Below are 14,113 nucleotides of genomic sequence, written 5' to 3'. Positions count from 1 at the left end.
ATGATACCCCTGGCTTTGGGAACTCATAGCAACATTCTGAATGTAAATTAATTCTAAGCCAAGAGCAGAGCCACATATCGCACAACTAGTCCTCAATGCCCAGAAGGGAGCCCAGGGATTAGACACGAAAGACTGAGCAGGCAGTTGGAGTCATGCGACCTCTCAGATTAGCACCAGAGGCAACCCAAAAACCACTCAAGAAGCAACAAATGAACATTATCGTTTGCCCCTGAAGGCATCTGACTTGTCATAACAGAGACAGCTAAAATGTCACAAGCCCCCAGAAGCTGAGCCCCCTTGTGGCTGAAGCCATGTACTAAAATACTGTGTGAATGTACAGGCTTGGTTTAGAGAATAACAAGGCTCCTCTTTCACAAATATTAACGTGAGGGGGTTTTCTAACAAGCTTTCTGGTCATGACTTTTCCCTATCCCAAGCTACCTCACGGAAGATGCCACTTCAAGAACAACTTCTAGTTCATCACTTACCCTTTCCCTGTCCCATGGCAACTCCTGCTGTGAAGTGGAAAATGGCACCAGCTTCCATTTCTGTGGCCAAGACTGCTGCTCCTTCCTACTCTGGAGGTGAGTCTCATTTGCTCGAGATATAAAGGATGGGGCTGGTGGTGGGGTTAAGTGGTGATCAAATGCTTTGAGTCAATGTCCTTGACAAGGAGGCAAATGAGTCCTTGCTATTCTATGTATTTATAATGCACGCCCCCCCCCATCATTAGGTTATCTAAGCACGAATCTGGTATATGGCGGCTAATGATACACACACCAGGGCTTGCAGGGACTGGAAGAAACTACCCAAGGCAAAGCATGTGGGTGGGGTGAGGAACCCATAACAAAACATCATGTAGCAATAATCTTGGAAGCTTGCACATATTGCTCTGTTTCTGCATCACCATTGTACTGGTAAATATTGAGGGAGTGGCTATGCTGAGACCACCTGCTTCACTAAGAAGAAATAGGGCAATAGCTCTGTCATTTAGAGACAGAATGATAGCATCCCATATCCCGCCCCCCAAGCACATTACATTCCAGGATTGTTCATTTGAGCTCCACAGGAACCCGAATGTCTTGGTAACTCTACAACAATTGTGAGTGTTTTCTCTAAAGGGTCTCCCTGCACCCTCTTTGGGGTACTATTTATGGGACAAAATATCATGCAAACTGGTCTCCTCATGGTATTCCAGCTACTCCAGGACTGAAAAGCCATGAGGAGATTAGATCACTTGTTACTATGCTCAGAAGTGGCACCCTGATGCATAAGGCAGCTTGAGCAAAATGCAAACACAAGCCACGCAGACAGATTACAAGTGCGCTCTGGCTACAAAGCAAGGGCCCAATCCTCTGAAATGCTGAGAACCTCCTGCAGAATGCTGAGCACTATCATCTTCCACTGCAGTCAATGCAAATTGAGACCACTCAGCTCCTCTCAGGGTTGGGCCCTAAGAGGCAATCCTCACTATGGGCCTGAGCCTGATCAAAGCACTGATCCAAACTCCTGGGGAGGTTGAGCTGGGATCTGAAGTTCAGGGCTTGGCCCTGTATCTCTCGTGAGTCCACAGTCAAGCTCAGCCTTGAGCTCAAGTCACATAACATTTTGATTCTCTTTTGTCGACTGTTTATTCTCAAGAACGAGAAAGCCGGCATGGTTTAAATACAGAAATACATGATTTACCACAGCAAAGCTGAATGGATTCTTCACACTAAATTCCTGGATTGGATCCAACCTCAGCTATGTTCTTAGACAATCCAGAGACTTTTCTTTTTTAATATAAGAGGGGTGTGGGACAAAAGGAGCGGGGAGGGAATGCTGAGCCTTCCAGACAGTCATGTTTTGGGTAGCTGTCCCAGGCAGGGAAAGCAGCTGACATGCAGCATTCCCTTAATACGACATGTACACATTTTCCTGCTCACACACAGAGCTCTTGTCTGCTCACAGGAAAAGGATTTACTAACATAATGCTGATATGAACAGAGGGTATCTAATTTGTCTGGTTCAAGGGCACCTTAATGTTCTAATCTAAAATCAGTCCATTTTGTTCATCACAGTAATAATTACAAAGCTGAACTTAGTGAACTGAAAGGGATCAAGCTAACACCCCTGGGGATTCAAGTCCTCTGACGGCAGAAAAAGTACAGTGTGGACTATGGCAGTGCAAACTCCCCCCTACTCTTGCCAATATGCCTCAAAATCCTGACTGGGGAGAGGCTGACACCTTCAAAGGGCTCCCATTCCAGATCTGACCTGGTCTGGCTTGTGGAATCTACTAAGACTCACAACACAAATTAGTATCGCTAAAGCCTTCCTCTTGGACATGAAGTAACTTCACTTACATGTGCCCATAACGGCATTATTAGTGATGCAGGCCCTTTAAATCTGTAAAGCTTGATAAAGCACAGACAGTGCTAGCTCTTAGATATGGCTGTCTCTGAAGCCAGCTAGCAGAAGGAAGGATACTGCGGGCGCCAAATTAAACAGGATGAGGAGAGTAAGATGAAAAACCTCTTTAAATGAATTCCAGTGGGGTAAAGTCGCTTCTAAAGACCCTACTGAAGCTGCTGGTTAGCTTTTCTATGCAACAAGTAAATCTTCTCATAAAAAGAGCAAAATCCAGAAAGGAAGATTATTGCGAGAGGAGTTCAGAGCTGCCTACAAAGGCAGACAGAGGGTGTTAACTAACAAGTCATCATCCTGTGAGCAGAAGACCGTTACTTTCTCATATGGTCAGTTTTCTGTGGCTCAGACCTGTGTGCCCTCAGGTCAATGGAAGGTAAATCCCAGGAAATGCTCAACACCTTTCAGAATTAGAGTGGAAGGATAGTCCAATAGTTGGGGGCTGCTAGGCTGAGATTCAAGAGACAGGGCTTCAATTCCCTGCTTTGCCACAGACTTTCTACATGTCCACTGGCAAGTCACTAACTTCTCTGGGCTCCAGTTCCCCAGCTGTATAATAGGGATAATAGCACTTCTCCACCTCACAGGGGTACATGAGGCTAAATACATTAACCATTGAGAGGTGCTCAAATACTCTAGTAATGGGGGTCATCTAAGTATCAAAGCTAGATAGCATTAGCCCCTAAAGTCATTTGCCCACAGGGAAATGCTCTTGTGACTTACACCTGTGGCTTATATTTTCTCCTCTAGTCTCCATATGGATACCGTCACTTGTAGAAAATGAGTGAATGGGAGGAAGGAGAGGTCTCTGGTATGAATGAGGAGTGTATTTGGCGGGGTGTCTATGGTAGGAGAAGACCCTGCCTGTTATGTTGAGGTTAGGTAGGGGTGGGCTGGGGTTTCTGACACATTGCATGATGGTTGCAGTGGACCATAGGAAAGGGTCACTGTTTTCTATACAGCAGAAAGTGTTGGGGAGAAGGTGGGTCTGTATGTTGGGATGGGTGAGAGCGTGGAGGACAGAGTACAGACTAGTGCTGGGCTAAAGTTGGAATCTACTGGCTTATGCTTCTTCCCTGTTAGTTTCCTGATGTGATACTAGGCAATGCGCTTTGTTGTGATGTGGGAATCTTGTGGGTACAGTAGCTTCAGCACCAGTTCCCTCCCTGCTCGGAACCTTGATGCCAGTGGTCCCCTGAGCCTAAGAGCCTATGCTAGCATATAGGCCCTGTGTTATTGTTGTCAAAACAAGTAGCTCCTTAGGGGAAAAACATCTCAGACTTGTACAAACAAAACTAGGCCCAGGAAGCTAAACTAGTAACATGAAACACACCTAAACTACCTAAGGGCCAAAGCTGATCAATTGCTGGTTGAAGTTTAATTTCATCTGTGCTTTATTGCCATTAAAACCTTTTTTGTTTGATTATATTTTTAAAAGCAATACCCATACCCTCTCCCTCAAGCACAGGTCTAGAAATACAATATGCTGTTATATAAAACGTGTCTGTCTAGGAAAACCTTATGTGGATCCATTTTGAATATTAAGCCTTTAGTTCTGTCTCTTATAAACCGTAGGTGGGAATCTTACAGCTTTCAGGATTGTCTGAGCAGAGAGGCGGTGAGAATTCTTTCACAGATAAACTCCTCCTGTGCCCCGCTGCTAGTGCAGGGTCTCTGCTGTTTTGTTTCTTCCTACAGCAGCTAAGATTTCACTCAAATTTTCTAGCTTCTTTTGGTTTAAAGATTATGGACCTGATTCTCCCCTGCCTAGGGTCCTGTGTCATCATTTACAGCTCTGCCATATGAGAGCACGGTGGGAACAAAACACTGGGGACAGATTCTATCCCCTGCATGCTGCTCTGGCAGTGGGTAGAAGCTGCAACTGGCAAAGGAGAATTTCTCCCATCACACACACAGTGTAGGACCACTGTACTGTGCTGTCCCCCCCCCATAAACCCCAACATAGGGGAAGTGCCAGGAGTGGGACTGGCAGAAGGAGGGCCTGTAGTGACCTGGGTGTTACTTGGCAGCCCAGAGTGCAGCCCCAGGGCCATTTCAGTCCCCAGAGTAGCCCAGAATCTGGAGGGCACTAAGGAAGCATAAAGGCTCCTCTCCCCTGTGGTTGCATCCTGAGCCCCTGAGTTGGTAGCATTTGAAACTCACTGTGCACAGACTTAGGTAACTACAGGAGCACTAGGGAGTGGAGAATCAGTCCCACATCCCTGGAATGTAAACCGCTGTGTTCTGCCCAGCTAACGTCACCTCTCTGAACACTGCACACCACCAGAGAGTAGCTCCACTACAGGAATAAACTGAGAGGTATGGACTGATCTTTGGGACTGCCCATCCCCAGGCTTATCCCTACTGCATTCAGGGTACAGGCAGGTACTGATCAGTGGGCTGGTTTGTGGTAGCTGAGCAAACCAGCGCTTTCCCCCCAGAAGTTGCCATCTTGTGTTCCAGTATCCAGGCTTTCATAAGTTTCCAGCCTGTGTAAATCAATGCACTGAAGTCTGCCTGAGTCTGCAGACTGAGAGAAACAAGAGAACTAAAAGTTGTGGGCTGTCCCCGTTCGTCTCAAGGGGCTGGAGAAGCTGAAGACTAGTGGTGACCATTTAAAATGTCACCGTTGTAAATACTTTCGCTGCTGCTTGATAGCTGGCCTGTAACTGACTGAAGCAACAAGGGAGGTTGTTTAGAGCAGCAGTGGTGGAAATCTTGCTCAGTCTTCTTGTTTTTTTACTCTCCTCTGCTGTTTGGGGAGCGGTTATGGAAGATTAGGCTGAGAGGAATAGTTGTGTGAAGGGGGAAGTAGAGGAAGCCAGGCAGGATGGGCGTGGGGGTGGACCCTTCCAGAAATGTGTGGTGGGTCTGGGCCCACTTGAACCTTAATGCCCCCACATCCATGCCCAGGACAGGAAGGTCATACAGAGGGAGAGAGAGAAAGGGACAGGAGTCCCCTGGGATGTCATGGAAGGCTTGGCTTATTTGTCAGGACCCCCCCCACCCCCACCAGTGATTTGCTCCCTCCCTCAGATTTCATGCCACACTCAAAACCCACACTGCAGTCACCCCGCCAAGGACTGGTGTCCCTTCGCAGCCAGGCACTGCTGCCCTTTAAAGGGTAAGGGGTATCATTTTGAGGAAGATGTGACTCTAGCTCCCCCTGCTGCGGCTGAATAATAATACCCAGCCATTATATAATGGCATTTTCCAAGTGATGTACAAACATTAACTAACATGCTGTCCCCGCAGCAGCCCCCAACACAAGGTGCACTCGGGTTTTACCCCCCTTTTTTTATCATTAATGAACTAATAGCAAATGAACGTTCCTCAGTATGGTACAGAAGACGTGCTCTGTCTCCCCCCCTTAAACAAACAACAGGCTCTTTGTGCCTAAACTGCATCTGTGCCAAAGGCATGTTAGTGCAATCTTAATTTGGACATTTCTTCATTAACACAAATCACTGGAAACATCAATAACTGTCATGATGCGGTTTTACTTTGATTCATATGTAAATCAGGAGGCAAGGGAATGTAGGTCCCAGAGTGGCAGTATGCAGAGCAGGAAGGAGAGGAGGAGAAGAAAGGAGAGGGGCAAGTAATAGACAGGACAAGGAGGAGGCTCTTACTCATGTTATGTTTGTACCCCACCGTATCGAAACACACTTGGTAAAGAAACAGTTCAATCACAGTGATTAGCACTTGACTAAAAAGTACCCGCTCCTCCCTCAATGCCTTTGCAAGTCAGGGATTATCCCATTTGACCGATGGGGAAACAAAGGCAGACAGGTTAAGGTCAACATTTTCAAAAGGGTCCACTCTTTCCGGGTTCCCACCTGCAGTTCCCACTGAATCCAGCTAGAGATGTGGGGGATCCAGCAACTTTCTGCATCTGGCCCTGTGTGTTTCAAGGTCAGCATGTTTTTTTTTAAAGGAGACACCCCAAAGGGAGACATTTTAAAAAATGTCTAAATGCGTTGTGAAATGCCACCAAGGAAGATGACACCAGAACTGATACTCTGTTGACAAGAATTCCTTGCTTCTAGTACAGTCATTAGCCTGAAGCTAAAATCTTCCTTAAGAGGTTCTTTTCCAAGGCAAGCTCTCAAGAGTTACACAGAACCAGACTGATTTTGAGAGGGATGTTTAGCATCCCCCAATAGGTCATTAGGGACCTGACACTGGGAGTATGTCATTGTGTTGTTATCACACAGCTTTGTCTTGGAGGCCAAAGTCTAGCCTTTCTGCACTCACTCTGGGTTGTTACTATTGGGTGGAGCTATCTATCTTCTGGGTTTGTTTGTTTTATTTTTTCATAACAGCACCTCTCAGTGTCCTATCTGAGCACTGACTTTCTGAGTTACTGGCATTCTTTGGAAAAGGCTGAAATATCTATGTTGAGGGGGGAAAACAAACTAAGCAGCATAGGCCAAATGTTACTTCTTTCTGACCTTGAGTATAATTCAACTAAAACATAATCTAGTTTTAACTCACCTGATGTGGGTGTCACACTATGAATTTTGTAGTAAATCAGCTCAATGTGACTACATGTTTATAAAATGTTATGCTAGATTCTGATTTATATTTACAGTGAGGATATCAATATGTAATTAATTGTACCATCAGATACTAGGGGATAGCCAGCTACCCGCCTTCCCTTATTGTGTAGTATGTGCTGTATTATGATGTATTTATTAAAGCATCAAGGACCAAATCTTGCAGTCATTCATTCAGGTGAAATTCCTATTGAGTTCAGTGAGGATTTTGCCTAAATAGGGCTTGTTAGATTTGACCCCAGAGTAATTTGAAATAATGGAGAGCTATAAAATCCATCTGCTTGTAACTTCAAAGGGCAAGATTTTGTCCCCAAATAGAAGAATAAAACTGATATAACCTTGATCATTGCCAAGAAATGTGCCTTTCTGATTTGTTGGGAATTAAATACTGTGTCTCCTTTACAATCACAACTGTAGCACATGAACAAGAAATGCAGAACAATAGAGCCATTGGTTTGAATTCAAGTTATAGTTCACTAGAATTCATTTCCATAGAATTACAATGGGTTCATTCTTAATACCTTGGAATACTGTTTGTACTTGTGGAAGTCACATGGTATTGGGAACACTAACTAGTGCCTGGGTAATTAATATCTAGGGTTTAAAAAATTTGTTTACTAAGAAGGTAGGCATGAACTAACTGAATCACCATATAAACTTGTTGATGGAATTCTGGCCTACCCGCACCCATGTATTTTATAGATTGCAAACTCTTCCCTGTTTGTTTTGCAAGGTGCTTAACACACCCTTGAGCATGGTCCAAATGAATTATAATAATGACACAGAGGCTTTGTCTTCACTGCAAAAATAAAGCATGTTTTTTACACTGAACTAGCTAATTCAATGTAAAATCCTACACAAGGCACAGGTAGCTTTTACCTAGATGTAGATAGTCAAGGACAACTCTATAGCCTCCATGTGGGGTGCTTTGTCTCCACTTGGATTTTACATCAAGACAGCTATGTTGATGTAAAAAACACATACACCCTTTTCCCTTTTTTTCATTGAAGATATAGCCACAGTTTGTTGTTCTAAGAAACTCTTACTGCAAGTATGCTTTTTATCTGCAGGAGAACAGGAAAGGACACTTTCTCAAAAACAGTATAAAAGATTCCAATATAAAATATGAACATGGATTGAGCATACCCATATTTTATCACTTAGCCTCAGAATGATAAAGGGCTGAGTCACTCAAGTGATAGTTTTCATGCATGTAGCTACTGCATATTTTTACTAGCTAACGTGCCTTTCCTTTGCAACATGGCTGCAATATCTCAGGCTTTGCAGTGTGCCCATTTGGGCTGAAGGAATAGAGCGAGGTGTTTACTGTCAGGTGGTCTATAAGGAAATCTTAAGAAATTCATATAGGGTTATGCTGTATTCATTGCATGGGTTTTTCTTCTGGAGCAATGAGGGTTTGATTTGCATTTGCACTGTATCTATCATATTGATCATGTTGACACCATCAGCTACAGAACCAATTGGCTATTTTTTTTTTTTTTTTTTTTTACTCTACCAATGCCAAACATAGAAATCATGAGGCACTTGGTCATTAACATTTGCTTACCCGCTTGATTAGCTCAATATATGAGCAGGGCCCATGCAAAACAATCCATTATCTTCTGAGATAAACCGGGCCAAAGCTGTCCCTGGAATCAAGAGTTCCACTTGGCATGAATGTGGCACACTCCATGTAGTATTTTTAATGAGGGGAACAAAAGAAGGTGGGGAGGAGAGTAAGATGCCTTTTCCAGTCGGCTCTAATAGTGCAGTATAGCTTGTGGAATGTTTCAACAAAGCCTGTTGTTATGCAGACAGAAAGAGGAAGTCTTGGGTTTAATTCAAGGCTGAAATCAAAACATTCCAAAAAGTTACTGACTTGCAAAGAATTTCAGAGCGTGCAAGTGGTGTGGCACTGCAGAAACTTGACCACCTAATGGGGATTTAACAAGCAGAGCAAACATAATTATACTATCAGCTTTGTCCTCCTATGGTTGAACTGTATGCTGGTTTTTAAATAGCTTCCACTTTTAAAGAGAAAATTATTGTGGTCCAGTGGACTGGTCACAGGAGTCAGATCTGGATTCTGTTCCTAACTCTGCCCCTTAACTCTCTCTGACCTTAGGCAAGTCAGCTGACCTCACTGTGCTGGTTACACTCGGCCAGCTCCGCAGCTGGTATGACTCCACATCACTTCAAAGTAAATGGACCTAAGCCCATTTACACCTGAATATCTGCCCCTCCATTTAGAATATAGGATAATATCTACCTACTGTAGCAAAGAGCCTTGAGATCTGCTGAGGAAAAAGTACTACATAAATACAAATCATCAAAGGGACTTAACAGAGGGGACTAACTGGTCCCTTTAGGTTCACCATAAACTTTGAAACTAAGTCAAAATGCATGATTGTATACACAGAACCAGACACATTAAGAAATTTTATTTAGGTTAGTTTTACTTTAACCAACTTTATTACACTCATTGGAAATATCACATGGCACTAAACACAAAATTCACATGCTCTTTGGAATTATACGTTGAACTATGTGAACATCCAGACAGAAGGAAGAGGCACAAGGGAAAAAAAATGGTTTAGGTCATTGATCCACACTGTTCAGATATACATTGTTTTAGTAGAGGTCATGCAGGCATTTTGTTATGAAATACCTAACATCATTAAACCTTGGTTTCATAACTCTTTATTGTAATTGGGTCAAACACAACACTTAACATTTATAGGACAAGCAACACAAAACTAGTCACCTAAACTTGTATTTCCAGTTGGCTATCCATATATAAAAATCTATAGTCTGAGGAAAATTTCCCTGTAGTTAGTTTTTCACCTGAATGTCCCACTATCATACATTTTAAAAGTCTGTTAGATTCTTTTAAACGTTCATTTGTTAAATTACCATCACACTTAAAAGTTCACAGTACTATCAAAATAGCTAGTGGGTAACTTTTGTTTTGTGGTCAGAAAGTTCTAAAAAAATACTAAAGCCAACAATGGTAATCTAGCATTTAAATTGAGGTAGACAGGTTAGTGTTTCAATTGGCTAGGGTTGCTTTTTCTCATTGCATAAATGGTTTTGTATTCTACACATAGTAAAATACATTAGACAACAATTAGAATAGTTGCTAGTTAGCATTTCTAGCAGAGAAGTTTGTTTTTAAAAAGTTAGAGCGCTAAATAGTCTTTTAAAAAACAAACAGATTTTCCTTGTCATTATCTATTTGTTACCAAATTAATTGGAAATGTCATACAGAATTATCCATCTTCCTTATTATGTACCTTGTTATTTAAACCTGTAGGATAAAAAGCCATTTTAAAGTAGGTTTGATCTATCTTAAAATCAAGGTGTAAATAAAATGTGCAACAATCCCTTACCCTAGTCCTACTTTCCACCTCAAAGAATTACAAACTCACTGGTGCATCTGATGAAGTGAGCTGTAGCTCACGAAAGCTTATGCTCAAATAAATTGGTTAGTCTCTAAGGTGCCACAAGTCCTCCTTTTCTTTTTGCAAATACAGACTAACATGGCTGTTACTCTGAAACTCACTGGAGGAATTTGTACATTAAGAAGATTGTATGTTAAGCCTTGTAACCTGTCCACGCTGCTTTTTTTTTTTTTTTTACACTATTTCAGACATTAGGCATAGAGTTAGGGAGTCTTTGTGGATTAAATTAACACATCAGTACATAGGTAGGTACGGCATTTTTAAGAGAATCTTGTTTTCTATGGGCCTGATCAATCTTTGTTGAAATCAATGGAAAGACTGCCATTGACTTTAATGAGCTTTGAATTCAGACCCTACACAGTGGACTGTAAAACACCTTTGGGGGGGGGGGGGGGTAGAAGACACAGACTGCTTCTGTGAAAGAAGACCAGGGCCTAGATCCTCAAAGCTCTTTAGGCACCTAACTCTCATTCATTTCTATGGGAGTTAGGAGCCTAAATATCTATGAGGATCTGGGCCCAAGAAAACTTCTATACATTATTTGCATTACTTGATTTCAAGAAGACAGAGACTAGTGACTGAAGAACAGCTCAGAAACTGGTCTGTGTTTCACTGTGGCCTCCTCCTCCTGCTCTTCCTCCACGGCTTCGACAAGAGAAGAATAAGACGGGAAAGTCCCCCGAGTCTTAGGCTTCTTCCTTGAGCCTGCAGATGCATTAAGGAGCTTATTTAAGGAAGAAGTCTTCTTCAGACCCCTGCTTAGATCATAGAAGGGCATGTCCTCAGATAAGACTCCAAGGAAGGTGCTGGTGGAGCTCAAGATGGAGGCACCAATTTTTGGATTTTTCTTGATTGGAAAGGCATGTCCAACACTGTTGTGAAGGTCAGGATCACCCAGCAGATGCCTGACTGCATAAGAGGACCCTTCCTTTAAGTAGTGGTGTGGCTTTTTCCCACTGTAGTCTCTCAGATGAACCTTGACATGGTATGTCTTGACCAATGTGGTAATGACTTCTTCTTGGCCATGTATGGCAGCGATGTGGAGAGGCGTGTAACCTCCATAGGACTTGGCATTCACATCAATTTCAGTGCCACCTTTCTTGGCCACCTCAATGACCTTCCCCACCATGTCACAGTTCCCACTCTTAGCTGCCCAGTGCAGAGCTGTAAACCCAGACATGAAGTCCCTTTTCCCTGCCAGATTGGCATCGCTCAGCAAGAGGCCATGAAGCCGCTGGGACCACTGGCCGGCGGTGGCTTTCACCAGCCATTCGTGCTCCAGAGACTCCAGGGGAACGGCAGCAATGCACCCGGTTTCTTCGCTCACCTTCTGAGTCTTTGACACCCTTCGCAGGTGGGGCGACCTGGCACCCGCCTCATCCACCTGCCTCCTTTTCATGTGCGGGGATCTGGGAGAGGCCGGCTCAGGGAGGTCCAGCAGGGTCCCCACCTGCAGCCTGGCTCTGTCCCCAGGCTGCTCCTGCTGCCTTGGCAGCTCCTCAGCCCCTCCGGCCGGCTGCGGGCAGCGCACTGGCAACATGCAGGGCTTCTGGGGGGCCCCTCTCCTGGGGGCCCCGGCCATCCCCGGGGGGACCCCAGGCGTCTCCCCGTCCTGGCTCTGGAACAGCCCCCTCAGCTCGGCCACAGGCTTCAGGGACGGGCTCTCCGCGGCTGCCAGCGGGGCAGGGGGCGGCTCGGGGGCGCGGGGCGGAGGCGGCCCCTGCCCGCCTGCCCCGCTCTGCCCTGCGCCCTCCGGAGGCTCCTCGGGGGGCTGCGCTCCCTCCCCCGGCTCCCCCCCAGCCTGGGCTCGGAGCTTCTTCCGCAGCACCACGAACTTGGCCCCGTCCAGCTCCTTCACCACGGCCACGCTGTTCACCAGCGCCTTGAAGCGCTCGCGGCGGGCGGCTCGCTCCCCGGGCTCGCCGGCCTCCAGCAGCGGCTTGAAGCGGCCCCGCAGCTCCGCGCTCCGCACCTGCCCGCCATGCTCCCGCAGGAAGCCCAGCAGGGCCGCCCGGCTCGGCTCCGGCTCCGGCTCCGGCTCGGCCATGCCCCGCACCTGGCTGGGAGCGCCGCTCGGCTGGGCAGCCGCTCCCCGCTGGGGCGGGAGCCGAGCCCCGCCGTGGGGTGGCGAAGGGACCGCGAGCGGAGGTGTCTGGGATTTGTAGGCGAGACGCACCTGAGTGTGACCCCTGCGGCTTCCCAGGCAGGGCCCGCGGCGCCCCCTGTGCCTGCCCCGGGGCGCGCTGGCTCCGGCCGGCGGGAGGGCGGGTGCTGCCCGCTGTTCAAGCCGCGCAGGAGAGGCCACCAGCCGCAGGGCTTGGCGCGGTCCCCAGCCCCCAGGGCTGCGCTTGGCAGCGGAAGGGTTTGGCCGCAGCATGAGCAGAGCGCGTCGCACCGTGTGGGTGGCACCCTGCGGGGCTTGTGCAAGCCCGCATCCTGAGCGGAGACTCCGCTGGGAGCCCCTACCCCCGGATCTGCTCCGCGTATGGTTAAATGCGCCCATCACCGTCGTCTCTGGGCACCGCCTAACTGCGGCCAATCAGCAGCCTGTGCCGAGGATCAACAGCTTGACAGACAGCAGCGAATTCAGCCTGGTGACTCCCGTCCCACCCCCTGTAGTGTCCGAAAAATATTGTCACTATCTCCTAGGTAGGGAAATCGAGGCACAGAGTAGGTTCTGAACACTGGCAGCTCCCATTGACTCCTCCAGGATCAAGCCCTGAGTGACTCACCTAAAAACCCACAGTTGGGGCCAGTTCTGCAAGTGGCTCCACAAGGGCAGAGCCCTGCGCTGGCACCAGCACAGGAGCTGGGCCTAGATTCTAACTCTCTGTTCTGGGTTGCTTGTCACTGAAAAAAATTAATCCTTTTTGGGCTGACTCTTTACCTGTAGGGCCTGAACCCCCAGAGGGGAAATGTATCCTATTTTGGAAATTCTGAGCAATCAGTTCAGCTGTTTGAGTTACCCACGTGTGTGTGCATGTGGGGAGGAGGGCACAGCCGAGAAGCACTTTTCAGTATTTTTTTTTTTAAATGCTTCATTCCCCAGGGAAATGCAGCTACCTGAGGAATACAGTCCCACCCATTGTTTTACCAGTGCCTGTGCCAGCTAAACTACGTAACAGTTCAGATAAAATGTAGAGCTTTTAGGGCTTTGTCCTGAGAGATGCTGAGCAGCTGCAATTCCCACTGTCTAACCTGTGTAAACACAACTCCAATTTCACTCACTCCATTAACTTTGGAAGGTAATTGAGCAAAGTTGTGTCTCATAGAACATTAGTTCCAGCCATGTGGAGATTGCTTGGACTGAGTTAACGGTTTCATTGATTTACTTCTGCCCCTACTTGCTAAAATAATGATTTTTGTCTCAATTATTATCAAATCAATGACACAGCTTTAGATATAATTACTTTGCTTCATAAAGCCAGATCTTTATATTTCAGAAGAAGCTTCCATTGATCCATTCCATTCCTCCATTCTTCCATGGAAGAATCCAATGCACTGCTACAGACTAGGGACTGAATGGCTAGGCAGCAGTTCTGCACAGAAGGACCTAGGGGTGACAGTGAACGAGAAGCTGGATATGAGTCAACAGTGTGCCCTTGTTGCCAAGAAGGCCAATGGCATTTTGGGGTGTATAAGTAGGGGCATTGCCAGCAGATCGAGGGACGTGATCGTTCCCCTCTA

The 14,113-nt window shown here is 46.2% G+C and overlaps 1 protein-coding gene and 1 non-coding gene across 2 annotated transcripts in view; both read right to left on the bottom strand.

Annotated features, from left to right (window-relative positions):
- Positions 1 to 658, bottom strand: part of LOC102933963 — a 68,850-nt gene extending 68,192 nt beyond the window's left edge. The window contains exon 1 of the transcript XR_005226541.2: positions 489 to 658. This is a non-coding gene — a transcript (uncharacterized LOC102933963). The remainder of the gene's footprint in view (positions 1 to 488) is intronic.
- Positions 659 to 9,385: 8,727 nt separating this feature from the next.
- On the bottom strand, positions 9,386 to 12,865 carry SOWAHA (sosondowah ankyrin repeat domain family member A). The gene has a single exon (XM_007063630.4). It carries the CDS (start codon positions 12,801 to 12,803, stop codon positions 10,998 to 11,000), a length of 1,806 nt encoding a protein of 601 aa, XP_007063692.3. The 5' UTR covers positions 12,804 to 12,865; the 3' UTR covers positions 9,386 to 10,997.
- Positions 12,866 to 14,113: the final 1,248 nt, after the last annotated feature.

This window comes from Chelonia mydas, chromosome 8 (genome assembly GCF_015237465.2).
Source record: "Chelonia mydas isolate rCheMyd1 chromosome 8, rCheMyd1.pri.v2, whole genome shotgun sequence".
Lineage (NCBI taxonomy): Eukaryota > Metazoa > Chordata > Testudines > Cheloniidae > Chelonia > Chelonia mydas.
The sequence above is the reverse complement of the archived record's forward strand: the minus strand, read 5'-3'. Positions and strand labels throughout refer to the sequence as shown.

Coding starts and splice junctions, on each gene's coding strand:
- SOWAHA (XM_007063630.4), bottom strand. CDS start 12,803: ATGCTGCGGCCAAACCCTTCCGCTGCCAAGCGCAGCCCTGGGGGCTGG.